Source organism: Lachnellula hyalina, assembly GCF_007821495.1.
Source record: "Lachnellula hyalina strain CBS 185.66 chromosome Unknown contig00015, whole genome shotgun sequence".
Classification (NCBI taxonomy): domain Eukaryota; kingdom Fungi; phylum Ascomycota; class Leotiomycetes; order Helotiales; family Lachnaceae; genus Lachnellula; species Lachnellula hyalina.
Window position 1 is genome coordinate 258,587 of NW_022157129.1, and position 12,674 is coordinate 271,260.

The window sequence follows — 12,674 nt, forward strand, 5'->3', positions numbered from 1 at the left end:
AGTCACAAGTGAGGCACGAAGTAGCTGTTAAATGCGCAAGAGAGTATAACTTCCCCGCCACAAGTATATTACCCATCTGAATCTAATCTGTTCACAATGCAAAAAGTCGTATCGAAAGTCCTCCGGTTCGGTCTGGGGGAAGCAATGAACCAGTAGTCCGAAAAAGAGGTGCCCTCAATATGAACCCATGAACGATAAATCAGTGCCTAATCTACCTATAGCTTTTCAATTGAAACGCGAAGCAACTATTACTTCACATCAAGTCACAAAAACAAAAAAAAAGCATCTAGAAATTTTTGACAGTTTCATAAATATCCATTCTGTATCCTATCCTATCAATCAACTACGCTATGATATCTATCTGCTGCTCGCAAACCCAAAAATACTATTTGTGAAATGAATATCTCCGCTGCCAAAAATATCCCCTTGCAATTTCCTATAGTCCACTTCTCGCTCCCAAAACAAGGATTGGACTTGGATATTATACCAGACTCGAAGACGTTTACCTGCCTTCCTGTTGGCCATGGGTATCCCCCAAACTCCATTTCCTTTTCCTGTATAAAAATCAAACTCCAAAAAGGACGGACCCATGCATGCATATTGTCAAATGAGATTCGCCGGGTTATTGTCTCCCTTCAACAAACCCGTAACTGCTCTTCCTGTCAAGTCCAGGCTTCATACTAGCTTCTACGCTCCTCCGTCCCACAGCTCCAAGCTTCTCGTCATAACCACTGGTTGGTTCTCGGAATGCGTATGACGGTGCAGCGCTTGTGGGATTATCACTTTCGAGTGACACGCCCCTGGTTTGGCCGGTATAGGCAACGGGCCCCCCTTCACCACGATGTTTATCATGGCTGAACATGCCGACCAGGACGCGGCCGAGACCAATTAGCATGATGAAGAAGAAAAGGCCAAGGACGCAGGAGGAGATGATGGCTTCGGTACGGATACCACTTTCCAGGGCATTGGAGACTTTGACGACGGCGCTGGTGATGTCGTCGCTGGCTACAGCGCCTGGATTGGCAAGGAATGAGTCGTCGGCTGTTGTGTTGGTGAGGCTGGCTGCTGCGCCAAGGGAGAAAACATCGGGGCGGAATTCAGGAAGGTCAACGTGAGCGTTGTCGTGGACCCAGGTGAGCCCTTTCTGAACACCAGCTATCTTGAGCTCGATGAGGCAATTGATGACTCCTTGGATTGGCTCGTAGAGAATTGTCCCGCCAAAAGTAGCGTTCAATACCTTGTTCATTTCATCGGTGAAGGCATTGAGCGTGCTGTTCACAGCTGTTGTGGATGTATTGACCCAGCCAAAAAGATCATCGTTAAGCTTCACATTGGTACTGTTGATCACATTATTGGCGTCGGTGGCCCATGATTCCGAGGCATTGTTGAGTGAGTGGACAACGTCGTCAGCAAAATTTCCGACCGCGTGCGCAAGTTTAGGAACTTCCTTGTCGATGAGCTTCAAGATAACAAATTGGCAGAGACAACTAAAGAGGCCCGCCAATCCAAGTGCGAGAAGGAACATTGCAGGAAGTGACGTAGCGTATGCGATGAACCAACGAGCAAGAATTTGGCGCTTGGGGCTCTTGAATCTTGATGATAGCTTGATGCCGGCTGTGGTAGTATATGGACGAGACGCGATATAGACAACATCCATAGGATCAAAAGCATGCTTCTGGAGAAGGACTGATCGCTGCTTCGTTGTGCGCCAGCGGCGAATCTCCAAGTAGGCCATCGGAATGCACACCAAGATTGCTGCAAGAAGAAGAACAACAATAAAGACCGTGCGAGCCGTATAAATTGCCTTCACTATCTCATCGAAGAACTTGTCGATAGTACTGTCATTCGAGCAGAATGACAAGGACTTCTTCTGAGCGACAGGGAAAACAGACTTGTCGAAGGTATAGGCGGAATAGGACTGGTTGATGAGCTTCTTGACCTCCTCAAAAGGTAAGCGAATAACAGTATTTGTGAAATTTTGTACATCAGCAAAGGTTGGAATAGAGTTATTGAGCTTGGTAAGATCCGCATCCATGGTGGAAGGGTCGATCTGAATACTGTTCAACTTGGCGATCTGAGAACTCAAATCGATTGTGGGTGCATTCTTGATGCCTGGGATGCTGGTGGCAGCTTTTAGTAAGTTGCTCAAATCATCGCTGAAGGTTTTCAGCGTTGATGCCATGTCACCAGTGATGCTACTAATAGTCGTATTCATGGCAGCGCCGACTTTCTCGGCAATGTCGATAGCGGCATGAAGACTTCCCGAGACAGCCAGAGTGATCAAGCACATGTAGGTCGAGGTCATCATGTTGATGACGAATAGGACAATCTCCTCTACGCCTGTGATACTGAGCAATAGCATCTGCATAAGACCATTGACGGCTGTGGTGACACCGTCAGCAGCCATGGCATTGACACCTTGCGACAGGTAATGAGGCATAGAGGCCATGGTGCTTCCGGCATGCTCGACACTGGTACATGCCGCGAGTGCTTCACGCTTGGCTGAACCAATGTCATGGTTGATGGTTGAGATGGCGAGGAGGAGCCGGCAGATGATCAGGAGTAAGAGGATGGTCCATCGGTTGATCCATACTTGCGATAATCGTGCTCTAAGACCTAGATATGGCGTGTAGTAAGGTAGGGTGGTGGGAGGCGCGTTGTCGTGGTCTTGGCTGTAATCCCGCATCTCGTAGTCGCCAGCGTTGAGAGTTGAGGGGACGGCCGGGAAGCCTTGACTCGGTGGATTCCTTGCGGAAGACATCTCTGTATGTGATGCTAGAAACTGTCTGATTCCGGCCAACGAAGGCATCTTAGTATGTGTATGTTCTTTTTAACGTTGATTTTTTGCCCAGCAAATATGACGGTGTTGATATGGTAGGGTTGGTGGAGGAGGAATTAATTGTGTGTAACAAAATGAATATTCAATAAGCAGGGAAGAATTAATCACACTATTCTGTGAATAAGAAAGGAAACTATTGTTGGCTGCTTGTCGTGGAGTGGTGGATATTATGAGAGGGACAATAATAGTAGTGGTATGAACAAGTGAATGGAAACAGAACAGAAGAGTACAGTATAGTATAGTAGTAGAACAAATGGGGAAAAGTGGAACATGGGAATGGCGTACCCTTATGAAAGAAATCGAGGACTGATATGCAGCCAAGGGACTTGAAGGCGTCTCGGAAAGTCGAAACAAAGAAGCCCTTTGTTTCCAGATCCGAAGGTCCTATGGTCGAAGTGCTGGTGTTGCCTCTATCTCCTTGTCGCTGTAGGCGCATCCCCAAAATAGGCGAATTGACGACGAGGACTCTCAGCCAATGGTTCTTGGAGCCGTATCCCGACTGAAATCCATACGAAAGCGGCTCTGGGTGCAATAAAGACCTATAGTCAGACCAAGATAAGCCGTGGTAATACAGTACAAGGTACGACTGCCTACGTAAGGTAAGGCAAGGGAGGTAGTTTTGCTGCTCCAAAATTGACTGGCAATGATTGCTGTTGATATGGTATTGAAGAATTGGCGACGGATGGATGATTCTTGGGACAGAAAATCACATACCAATACCAGTTAGAAATCATGTGCAAGGGGACACCGGGGGAGCGGTGCGATACTTTGATGGTGTCCATCTCTTCAAAGAAGTCGCCTTCCGGCGAGAGGGCTGGTCCTTCTTTATTCATTCAGCGAGGACTGCAGACGATCTAGCGTCAAGGCGCAAAGTGTACTATAGGAAAAGAACGAAGCTCGTGAATCACGACAGACACTGTCGCCGATGCACACTGACGACATGGACGCAAAAGAGATGCTGGATATATTCCATTGCCCGGCCTGCTAGATAAAGAAGATGTGGGGTGAGAACAAAGTATGGCGCCCAATCGCTTACTGTACAGTGATCTAGCTAGAAACCCGAATTAATCCTCGTCCTCCAACGGCTTCCAGCTCGAATATAGAAATATCTCGAGACGATCAAGTGTGGCAGCACCAGGCAGCACTATGGCTATTGCCAGAATGTCCCGGTAGTCCGAAATTACTATCGCATACAATTGGGGAGGTTTCAAGTTTCAAGCTTCAAACTTATTCTTCAGCTTCAGTCTGATTGGCATATGAACGTTTAGGCTCACGTCTGTAAGCGCCGCGCCTCAAGGCTACGTAACGCCAACCAACGCAATTGCTCCTCAAACAGCGCGTTAGAAGGCTTCCCCAGAAATAGGATTACCCGCCATGCCTCACGTTTTGCATCTATCCGCATTTCACTTGGCGTAAGAACATGCGGCCATAGGCCCGTAGATGTCTATCCTAATCTAATGATACACGAGGCAGCCGAATTCGTGACCTCTTTCTTCAATTCTCACTCACCAAGGTCTTGACGTCTGCAACGGCTGCCTTTGACATCTTCTTTAAGAACACCTTCTTGTCCGCTTCTCGATACCTCTCCCAGCTGTCCAGCCCTTCTTTAGCTTGGATGCTCAAAGTCTCGTAGCCCTGCTTGATGACCCCAGATACTTGGGCATTTGTCAAGTGTTTTCCTCCCCTCTTCGAAGCCCCATCCTCTAAGAGTTGCTTGTAGTGCGTATTCACGCTAATGAGCGTTTCTATGGAACTCGTCGGTCGCTTTGCTAGGTCATAATTGTCGCGGAATTTCACCAATATTTCGCCAGTTTCAACCAGCTTGTAGAAGAGATCGTCATAAGATGCAGGGCTTGGAAGAAATGCCTCTCCTGCAGAGAGGGATAAAGCGATCAAGTTCACAAGATCGTCGAGAAGGACGTTGATGTTGTTGAGATGCTTCAAATCAGAGGTGTAGGTGTTGAGAAATCGTACGAGAGCCAGAAGAGATCTGAACAGCTCAGACCAGTGATAGTTAAGCCGAGTTCGAGAACGAGATAGGTGAGATATGAGTCGTAAGATGATACCGACACAGAGGATGTAAAAGTCTACATCAAGACGCCGTCGAAGGTTGTGGTTGATGCCATCGATCATGGTGTCTAGGATACTCGCTGCTAGCATTCTATCCCCTCTTACCGGGGGCAAATATGGCGATCGTTGCCGGCATAGTCTCACGGACATTTTGCTCTCGTCGCTACATATCCGCTTGCACAGTATCTGATCTTCTATCAGAAGTCTCAAAATAAGAAGGTTTAGATGTGAATATAGGCTAGTTCGGACAGAGGAATGGGCGTGTTGTAGTAAGTATGAGGTGAGTGAGATAAAGGCGCCAATAGGGGCTTCAGCACCTTTTTCCGCTGGTAGCGATACAAAATTGAAGCAAAATAGCTTGTTTGCATGGGCAAAATCGTATGTTGCTAGTAGAATTGCGGCTTCGTTGCCTGGTCTACAACATCGTTAGTTGAATCTGGAAAGGCATGACCTTTACATACAGTTTTGCAAACATCTCCTTCGCAACCTCTGGGTCAATAACAGGAGGCGCGTTCTTTGCCCCCGGGGCGATTGAGCCCAATCCTATCATACTGAGTGTGTTGCTGATAGTCCATCCTTCTGGGAGATCCTCCTGAACTGCTACATATTTTGCTCGTGAATTGGCGCATGTATACCCTACAGATCTAATTATCTTCTGTATTGTTCCCTCATTGACGAAGTCATCTAGTCGTAATCTGTAGGGATTTTGGAATTCGAATTTGTTGTAATTTGCTAAAAGACCAAGAAGGGTAAATGGCTCGAACGCTCGCGAGGTGGTATCTGAATCTTGTATAAACTGCGCGGCATTAGAATCAACTGGAAAAAGGATACAATATTACTTACTTTCATGAGAGAAGGGAAGAGGTCGCGGTGTGTGAAATATGAAAGAAGACTTGTTTGGTATGCGCCGGAGACAACAGCTAATGCTACCTCGATAGCTTTTTGTCGAATGTCCACTGCTATAGTATTGGCACTTATAATTGACGCCGAAAAGGATTGACTTACGCGTTCGCCCAGTCTTTATAGTTACGTCCAGCGCAGCAACAAAGTCCGTGAAGACAGCATCGACCTCGTCTAGCCCTGCAAGAACATTTATTATGTCGGAACTCGGATTGGTGTATTTCTTTGGTAACACCGAGGCCAAAAAGGCTGTGACGGTCTTTCTTGTCAGCCTCGCGTTCTGTCAAGGGATGATGGACTCTTACATCAAGAGCATGGGCATCTGCCGGAGCGCTTCCTGCTTTAATACAACCTACTGCCCTCAGAAATAGCTGCCGTGTCTGCGCCTATGTACTTATCAGGTCTGATGCCCCACTCGATTCAACGCAGCCTCGTACCTGTAGATGCAGGAGGTCGTCTGGACCCGACCCATCCAAAATTTGCTGTAAGGTGGCCTTGTCTGGTCGTAACAGGAAGAACTCCCTCCAGAAGCCTTCGGACTTTTCGTGATCGTCTTCATCCTGCTGGTGGGTTAGCCTAGCTCCATCCAATCTATAATCTGCTGCCCACCTTGAATAGTGCCTCGTAGAGCTCCACTATCTTTTGCTGGAAGACCTCAGGTCGAGCTTGCTGAGTGAGGGGAGAAGGCTCCATGCTTCATGGCAGCAGATTGTGGTTGAAAATTTCCTGTCAGCGAGAACTAGTCGTAGCCGTAAGTTTTTGACGGGTTGACTTGGTACTACTGGTCCAATATTCGCAAGTAATGGGATTTGGACTCGTAAGTGCCCCGAAATAGTTCACTTCTTTCGGGACAGGGAAGCTGCTGCACCCGAACACTAGCGGCCGAAACTGCGAACAAGTCCAAGCCAAGTCCATGATAAGTAAGTATGCAACGGAGCGGATTTATTAGTACTCAATACATTCTTTGGTTTTTATGAAGCTGTTTTAATATCTTATGATATTCTGCATATGTGCTGCATATAATGGCAATATTTTATGGAAGTCTTCCATTTACACATGCTTATAGAAAGGTTGGAAATCACAAGGCTTTAATTGGCCGATCTGCAAGTGAGCCGAGAAATCTGAATGTGGTATCATTTATAACATGCAACGCCTCTTTGTCCCGAAACCTATGTTGGACCCTTACTCAGCGCCTTATATAGCAAACAAATCTTCCCCCTCTTCATGATCTGTTGTGTATTACTTTCCGAATCCTACACAACCGCCATCATGTCTGTACCGCGAGTTCTGACACCTTTGACATCATCGACGAGCTTGGTCTTCCGATTCGCCTCATCACCAGCAACCTCCTCCCTCCGACCCTGCCAACATGTCCTACGATCCTTCTCCTCTAAGAACTCATCGCGGATGTCTTCAAAACGAAAGATGCAAACGAGCACCGCATACCAGCCATACCCTCTAGACACCCAACCTCCGCCACCTCGAAACGCGGGAATTCCCGATACATCCATCGCGGGCGGCATCCCGCAGTTCAACGACACGCGACCCCCAAAGCAAACTGGGCAACATGAGGTCGGAATAGAAAGCCCAGCAGAGCAGAAGTCTAGCATCAGTGTGACCGAACAAGAGGCACAGACATCCAAGCCTGTGGTACCTGCGGCGCAACCTCGAGCAAAGCCCAGACCAAAGTTACGAGCACGCAAGGCTGCGATGAACCTCACACCTGGGGCAGTAAACCAGTTACGAGCAATGCTTAACCAGCCAGACCCGAAACTCATCAAAGTGGGGGTCAAGAATCGTGGATGTAGTGGGCTGGCATACCACCTAGAATACGTGGAGAAGCCCGGGACGTTCGACGAGACGGTGGAACAAGATGGAGTGAAGGTTCTCATTGATAGCAAGGCACTTTTCAGCATTATTGGGAGTGAGATGGATTGGGTAGAAGATAAACTCAACCAGAGGTTTGTGTTTAGAAATCCGAATATAAGTAAGTATCCCACAGCTAGCTTCTAGGACATTTTCTAACAATATACAGAGGAGCAATGCGGTTGTGGAGAGTCATTTATGGTCTAGACAGATCCTCTTTGCACACATAATCATTAATGAAGCATTGCACAGGCATTGGGAAGGCGTTTGGGAAGGATACCAGCATCAGCATAAGAGCTGAAATACTGCATACATAGCTGAAGAATGAAATACTCTCCTGTTTTGGATGACCTTATGTACAACTCAACATCTTTATAGGACATGATTTGAATGTTGTGACATACGCCCTCCTGCTTTGATGGTAGAAGCTTCTTCCATTGTCAATCCCTTCTCATCAACTCCTAAAACTTCCCAGGCTCATAGTCCACAATCCTCGCGTTCTGAATGATACCGTCTAAGCTTTTCACGAAACCCAGATGCGCCGGATCCTCCTCAAGATAATACCGTCTATCCTCTTCGCTAGCAAAGTGTATTACAAATCCGTGAGTGAACGCCCCCTGTTTGAATATGAAGTATGAGTAGATGTTTCTTCAACCTATTTTGAACACAGGGATTGCGGTAAGGAGGGAGGAAACTTCCTACTTGATGCCCCTCGGGGGAATTGTCTCGCCCGCCGGTGCTGTCCAGGATATATGGCTTTTTTGTGGTAGGGTGGAGGCAGTTTTGACGAAGCGCTAGCAAACGTTTGCAGACCTGTTTGGGAGATAGATAGTGTCAGTTACTGATTCTAAGAACAAGCCTCAAGTGTCGTGCTTATGTATAGATTACACTTGGCTGTTCGTTGGGGGTCAAGGGAGGTCCGGACTGCGGGGCATCGCGGGGTACAGTAGGAAGACTTGACATACATCGTGGATCACAGCACTTTCCGTTGAGGGCTTGAATTCGAAAAGCACTATGTGGACGATATGAGGCATCATGAAAGGTCTCGAAGAGATGATCTAGGAAGCGTGTGCATTGTGTTCTTTTGGAGGTTTTAGCACTAGACACTTCTGTAGGTAGATAAAGAAGGCAAAGCGTCATCTCTTGATTATTAAGATGTTCGTGGGAGATTCATGATGACCACCCCACGGGACATCATTATACAATTATGAAACAAGATCTTTTGGTTTGAGCCTCTTTTCATAACTCGTGACTTCCTTTCAAAAGCTTCCTATTTGCTGCCAAGAAATCTTCTTTTCTGATCTTCCGGTACGGCCAATTTTCACACAGCGGCGACCATATTCAGGTTGTCAAACGGAGAAAAGATAAGTGACAAATTTTCTTATAAACCGAATTGTGGAATAAGCTCCTGCAAGTGAAGATTAACAAGCATTACATTATGAACTCGTTCTGAGTCACTCGCCGGGAGCCTCTACTCAGCCGCTGCATATTACCCTGCAGAAGCCGCGATCTAGCAATTCCATACAAAGCTACAAACTATTTTCAAAGACTCTAGTTGATAGATCGACTATCTCAAAAAATTCCACCAGCTTCAAGCTCACAGCCATCATGGTACCAAAAACAGAGTCAGCCCCCTTCTTGCCCCTCAATGTCCCGTTTCTGACGCAGCCCCCCAGTTTCCCACCTGTCAGAGCTTGCCTCTTCGATATGGATGGCCTACTCATCAACACTGAAGACATCTACACAATCTGCCACAACCTTCTCCTCGCCCGCTATAACGCCGGACCCGTCCCATGGTCTATTAAATGCAAGCTCCAAGGCCGCCCAGCCCCCGAATCTATCGGAATACTCATCTCCTGGGCGAACCTCCAGGACAAGATTAGCGTAGAAGACTATGCTAAAGAATTACACATACTCCAAGAACAAGAATTTAGGAAAGCGATTCCGTTGCCAGGCGTAGAGACGCTGTTGAAGGATTTGCGGGGTAGCAAGGTACATGTGGCACTCGCGACGAGTAGCCATAAGGGCCATTTTGATATCAAGACTGGGCATCTAGAAGAGCTTTTTGAGGTGTTTGAGCCGCAGAAGAGGGTGTTGGGGGATGATCCGCGAATTGGTAAGGGGAGGGGAAAGCCGAATCCGGATATTTATTTGCTAGCGCTCAAGGCTGTGAACGAGGGACTTGAGCCAGGAGAGGAGCCGATAAAGCCCGAAGAGTGCTTGGTGTTTGAAGACGGTATTCCTGGTGTTGTTGCTGGACGGAGAGCAGGTATGAGAGTGATCTGGGCACCGCATCCGGGGCTAGCGATTGAATACAAGGGGAGGGAGGCGAACGTGCTGGCTGGGAGGGAAGAGGGGCAGGAGAGTGATGCTCATGAGGTGGGAACTGTTGATGATGGATGGGGAGAGCAATTCGTGAGTCTGGAAAACTTCCCTTATGCCAAGTACGGCATTTCTTTGAACGCTTAACGTAGGAGAGACTACCCAGGTACCTAGGTAAGTACCAGTAGATTTGCGAATTAAATTTCAGATTGTTTACCTCATTGGTTGCAGTACAGTCCATCAATTGTCTCAACGTTGAATCTTGTTAGAGCAAAGCATTGGCAAGTTTTATTAGCTATCCATGTACTACGACGCTCTTCTAAAACTTACTCCCATATGGTCCATTCTCTCCCCAAGGTGGAATCTTTCACTCCCACGACTCAAATTCAGAAACCCTACTTCTTCCCTGTGGGCTTTCCACCTAGAGAATATCCATGGCTAAGGTGATCTGGTCTTGCGAGGAAGCGCTGCTGAGGCCTCGAGTGCAATAATTCTATTCAATGAAAAATTGGGAAATTGTATCCATCTCCGAGGAAATCTTGAACTCCTTTCCTGTTAAATAGGCATACTATGTGACATCTATGATAGTAACAAGGAGGCCTTTGAGAATTAGCTATCAGTTCCCAGTATAATTGGATTAGGAGATTGAGCTATATAAATGAACTGTTTCCTTACTTAATTGCATCCCATAGAGGCTTTGATAGATACCTTGAGTTGTTTATGAAACGATTAGCATAGTAGTAACGGGCCTTTTGATAATGGCTAATCTAGGATCTCAGGTAGAGTACCAGTAGCTATATGTACTCAGTATGAACTTGCTCGTTCTACCAAGAGGCCAAATGATATAATTTTGACAACTTGATAAAATTAAAAACATTAAACTTGAACTGCCACTCGATTCATCAAATTGACTTTACTTGTAGTTCCCTGTGGAAGAGTGCTCACGTGTCAAATATTTTCGGACCATGCACCGCCACAGCAGCGCCGCCTTGCCTTGCATCGTCAGAGGATCGTCTGAAGCTCCGACTCGTCTTTCAAACACGTAACGACGGCGATTTCATCATTAGGCACCAGAATTTGAAGGTCAAAAAAGCTTTCCTCAAATTGCTGGTCTCTCCCATCAACCTGTGATAGTTTCTTCAGCTTGAAAACATAGCAAACATGTCTGCGCCGACCAAAACAACGGATAGCCCGGTAAGCTGTTACAATCTTGGATGTATTAGTTCATGCGCTATCAGATACAAATTCCGTTGCTGATACCAAGTTCAAACTCGCAGCTTAAAAGTCCAACAGGAGCTGAATCTCCCACCACCGTAAGACCATTAGAAATGGACGACGACGACGTTCAGGAATCTGGTATATTGAGCACCGATGCGCCAACCGGTCCCAAGCCTGCAACTGTCGAAGATGCCCCTCCGCCAAAACCTCCTCGTCCCCTCAGCCCTCAGCAGCAAGCCGAAAATACACTGAGAGAAGCTTTCCCAAGTATCGATGTATTAGTTGTAAAGGCTGTTTTGAGTGCAAGTGGCGGTCAAGTTGAACCTGCTTTCAATGCCCTGCTAGGTAAAAATCACCACAATGTTTAGCTAACAATATGCTAATGTCTATAGGCATGTCCGATCCTGATGCCGTCCGAGAACAAACCCCTCCCCCTCAGCCTCCTCGCCCACAAGCTCAGCGCGTGGGAACTACCCCGCTATCACAACTCGAAGCAGACGAGCAATACGCACGTCAACTTGCCGAGCATTATGGAGGTGCAGGAGGATATGGACCGCGTGGAAGTAGCAGAGGTGGCCCACCTAGACAGCAAACAGGCCTCAGGCCAAATGAAACATATGAAGACGAGCATAGTTTTATTGACGATGACCTTCCAGTTATCAGGGAGAATCTCAAGAAAGGGTTCCTCGAAACACAAACCAAGGTCAATGGATGGATTACAAGTTTGAAAAAGAAAATTGATGGCGACGAAGAAGAGGAAGGTCCATCTTCTGTTCCGCAAGGTTACCACAACCAGCAATTTGGCTCGCGCAGAAGTGGAGATGGAAGACAAAGCGGCGACTACAATCGCTATGACGCTGATCCTCACGTCCTTGGCGATGATTTTGCTGGAATTCAACTTAACGATGATGGTAGTAAGTGTTAACGAACAAGAGTGGAGTGGTAATCTAACAAGAAACTACAGGTGCTGCTCGCCGCTCAACTCGACCTCTCGCGAACCCTGATCTCTTCAAGCCAACCCCAAGTATACCAAGGTCCTCAGATGGGCGTAAAGTTCAATTCTCCGGTGGACCTGCCGAAGATATGGATATCTACCGTACCTCCCCAAGATTAGGTGCCAAGGAGAATACCCCAATCCCAGCTGTCAAGCAAAGCAAATGGCAACCGCTCTCTTCAGTTGACCCTAGTCCTATTGGTGAGGCTGACAACGACCCGTTCAGTCTGGGAGATAGCGAGGATGAAAAAGAGACCAAGGATCGTGTTGGAGGAAAAGAGATCAAGATGGATGATACAGAAAGGCTCAAGAAGGCTGCGGCCGAAGCGATGGCGGAGAATATTGGAGAGCCAGCGCGCAAGCCAGAACCTGCCGAAATAACTGGAACTAAGGACAAGATTGCGGAAGATAAACTGGCAGGGAAGTCTTGAAGGTTTTGATTCGAGAAGATGATCAGATTTTTGC

At 47.1% G+C, this 12,674-nt stretch overlaps 6 protein-coding genes across 6 annotated transcripts; 3 read left to right on the forward strand and 3 right to left on the reverse strand.

Moving 5' to 3' along the window:
• Nucleotides 1–622: 622 nt before the first annotated feature.
• On the reverse strand, nucleotides 623–2,809 carry prm1 (Plasma membrane fusion protein; the record flags this gene model as incomplete). The annotated part of the gene is made up of 1 exon (XM_031145919.1): nucleotides 623–2,809. One exon carries the CDS (start codon nucleotides 2,807–2,809, stop codon nucleotides 623–625), a length of 2,187 nt encoding a protein of 728 aa, XP_031008521.1.
• Nucleotides 2,810–4,333: 1,524 nt separating this feature from the next.
• On the reverse strand, nucleotides 4,334–6,502 carry LHYA1_G000931 (UPF0668-like protein; the record flags this gene model as incomplete). Its single annotated transcript, XM_031145920.1, has 7 exons — nucleotides 4,334–5,324; nucleotides 5,371–5,705; nucleotides 5,753–5,868; nucleotides 5,915–6,068; nucleotides 6,115–6,195; nucleotides 6,247–6,369; nucleotides 6,419–6,502. The coding sequence occupies 7 exons, from the start codon at nucleotides 6,500–6,502 to the stop codon at nucleotides 4,334–4,336; spliced, it is 1,884 nt and encodes a 627-aa protein (XP_031008500.1).
• A 576-nt stretch (nucleotides 6,503–7,078) lies between these two features.
• ISA1 (Iron-sulfur assembly protein) lies at nucleotides 7,079–7,882 on the forward strand (the record flags this gene model as incomplete). The annotated part of the gene is made up of 2 exons (XM_031145921.1): nucleotides 7,079–7,796; nucleotides 7,845–7,882. 2 exons carry the CDS (start codon nucleotides 7,079–7,081, stop codon nucleotides 7,880–7,882), a joined length of 756 nt encoding a protein of 251 aa, XP_031008522.1.
• A 254-nt stretch (nucleotides 7,883–8,136) lies between these two features.
• Nucleotides 8,137–8,815, reverse strand: LHYA1_G000933 (uncharacterized protein; the record flags this gene model as incomplete). The annotated part of the gene is made up of 3 exons (XM_031145922.1): nucleotides 8,137–8,292; nucleotides 8,378–8,488; nucleotides 8,564–8,815. 3 exons carry the CDS (start codon nucleotides 8,813–8,815, stop codon nucleotides 8,137–8,139), a joined length of 519 nt encoding a protein of 172 aa, XP_031008477.1.
• Nucleotides 8,816–9,283: 468 nt separating this feature from the next.
• On the forward strand, nucleotides 9,284–10,144 carry LHYA1_G000934 (putative uncharacterized hydrolase; the record flags this gene model as incomplete). Its single annotated transcript, XM_031145923.1, has 2 exons — nucleotides 9,284–9,300; nucleotides 9,352–10,144. The coding sequence occupies 2 exons, from the start codon at nucleotides 9,284–9,286 to the stop codon at nucleotides 10,142–10,144; spliced, it is 810 nt and encodes a 269-aa protein (XP_031008523.1).
• A 1,014-nt stretch (nucleotides 10,145–11,158) lies between these two features.
• Nucleotides 11,159–12,640, forward strand: LHYA1_G000935 (CUE domain-containing protein; the record flags this gene model as incomplete). Its single annotated transcript, XM_031145924.1, has 4 exons — nucleotides 11,159–11,191; nucleotides 11,275–11,560; nucleotides 11,608–12,129; nucleotides 12,180–12,640. 4 exons carry the CDS (start codon nucleotides 11,159–11,161, stop codon nucleotides 12,638–12,640), a joined length of 1,302 nt encoding a protein of 433 aa, XP_031008524.1.
• Between the last annotated feature and the right edge of the window lie 34 nt (nucleotides 12,641–12,674).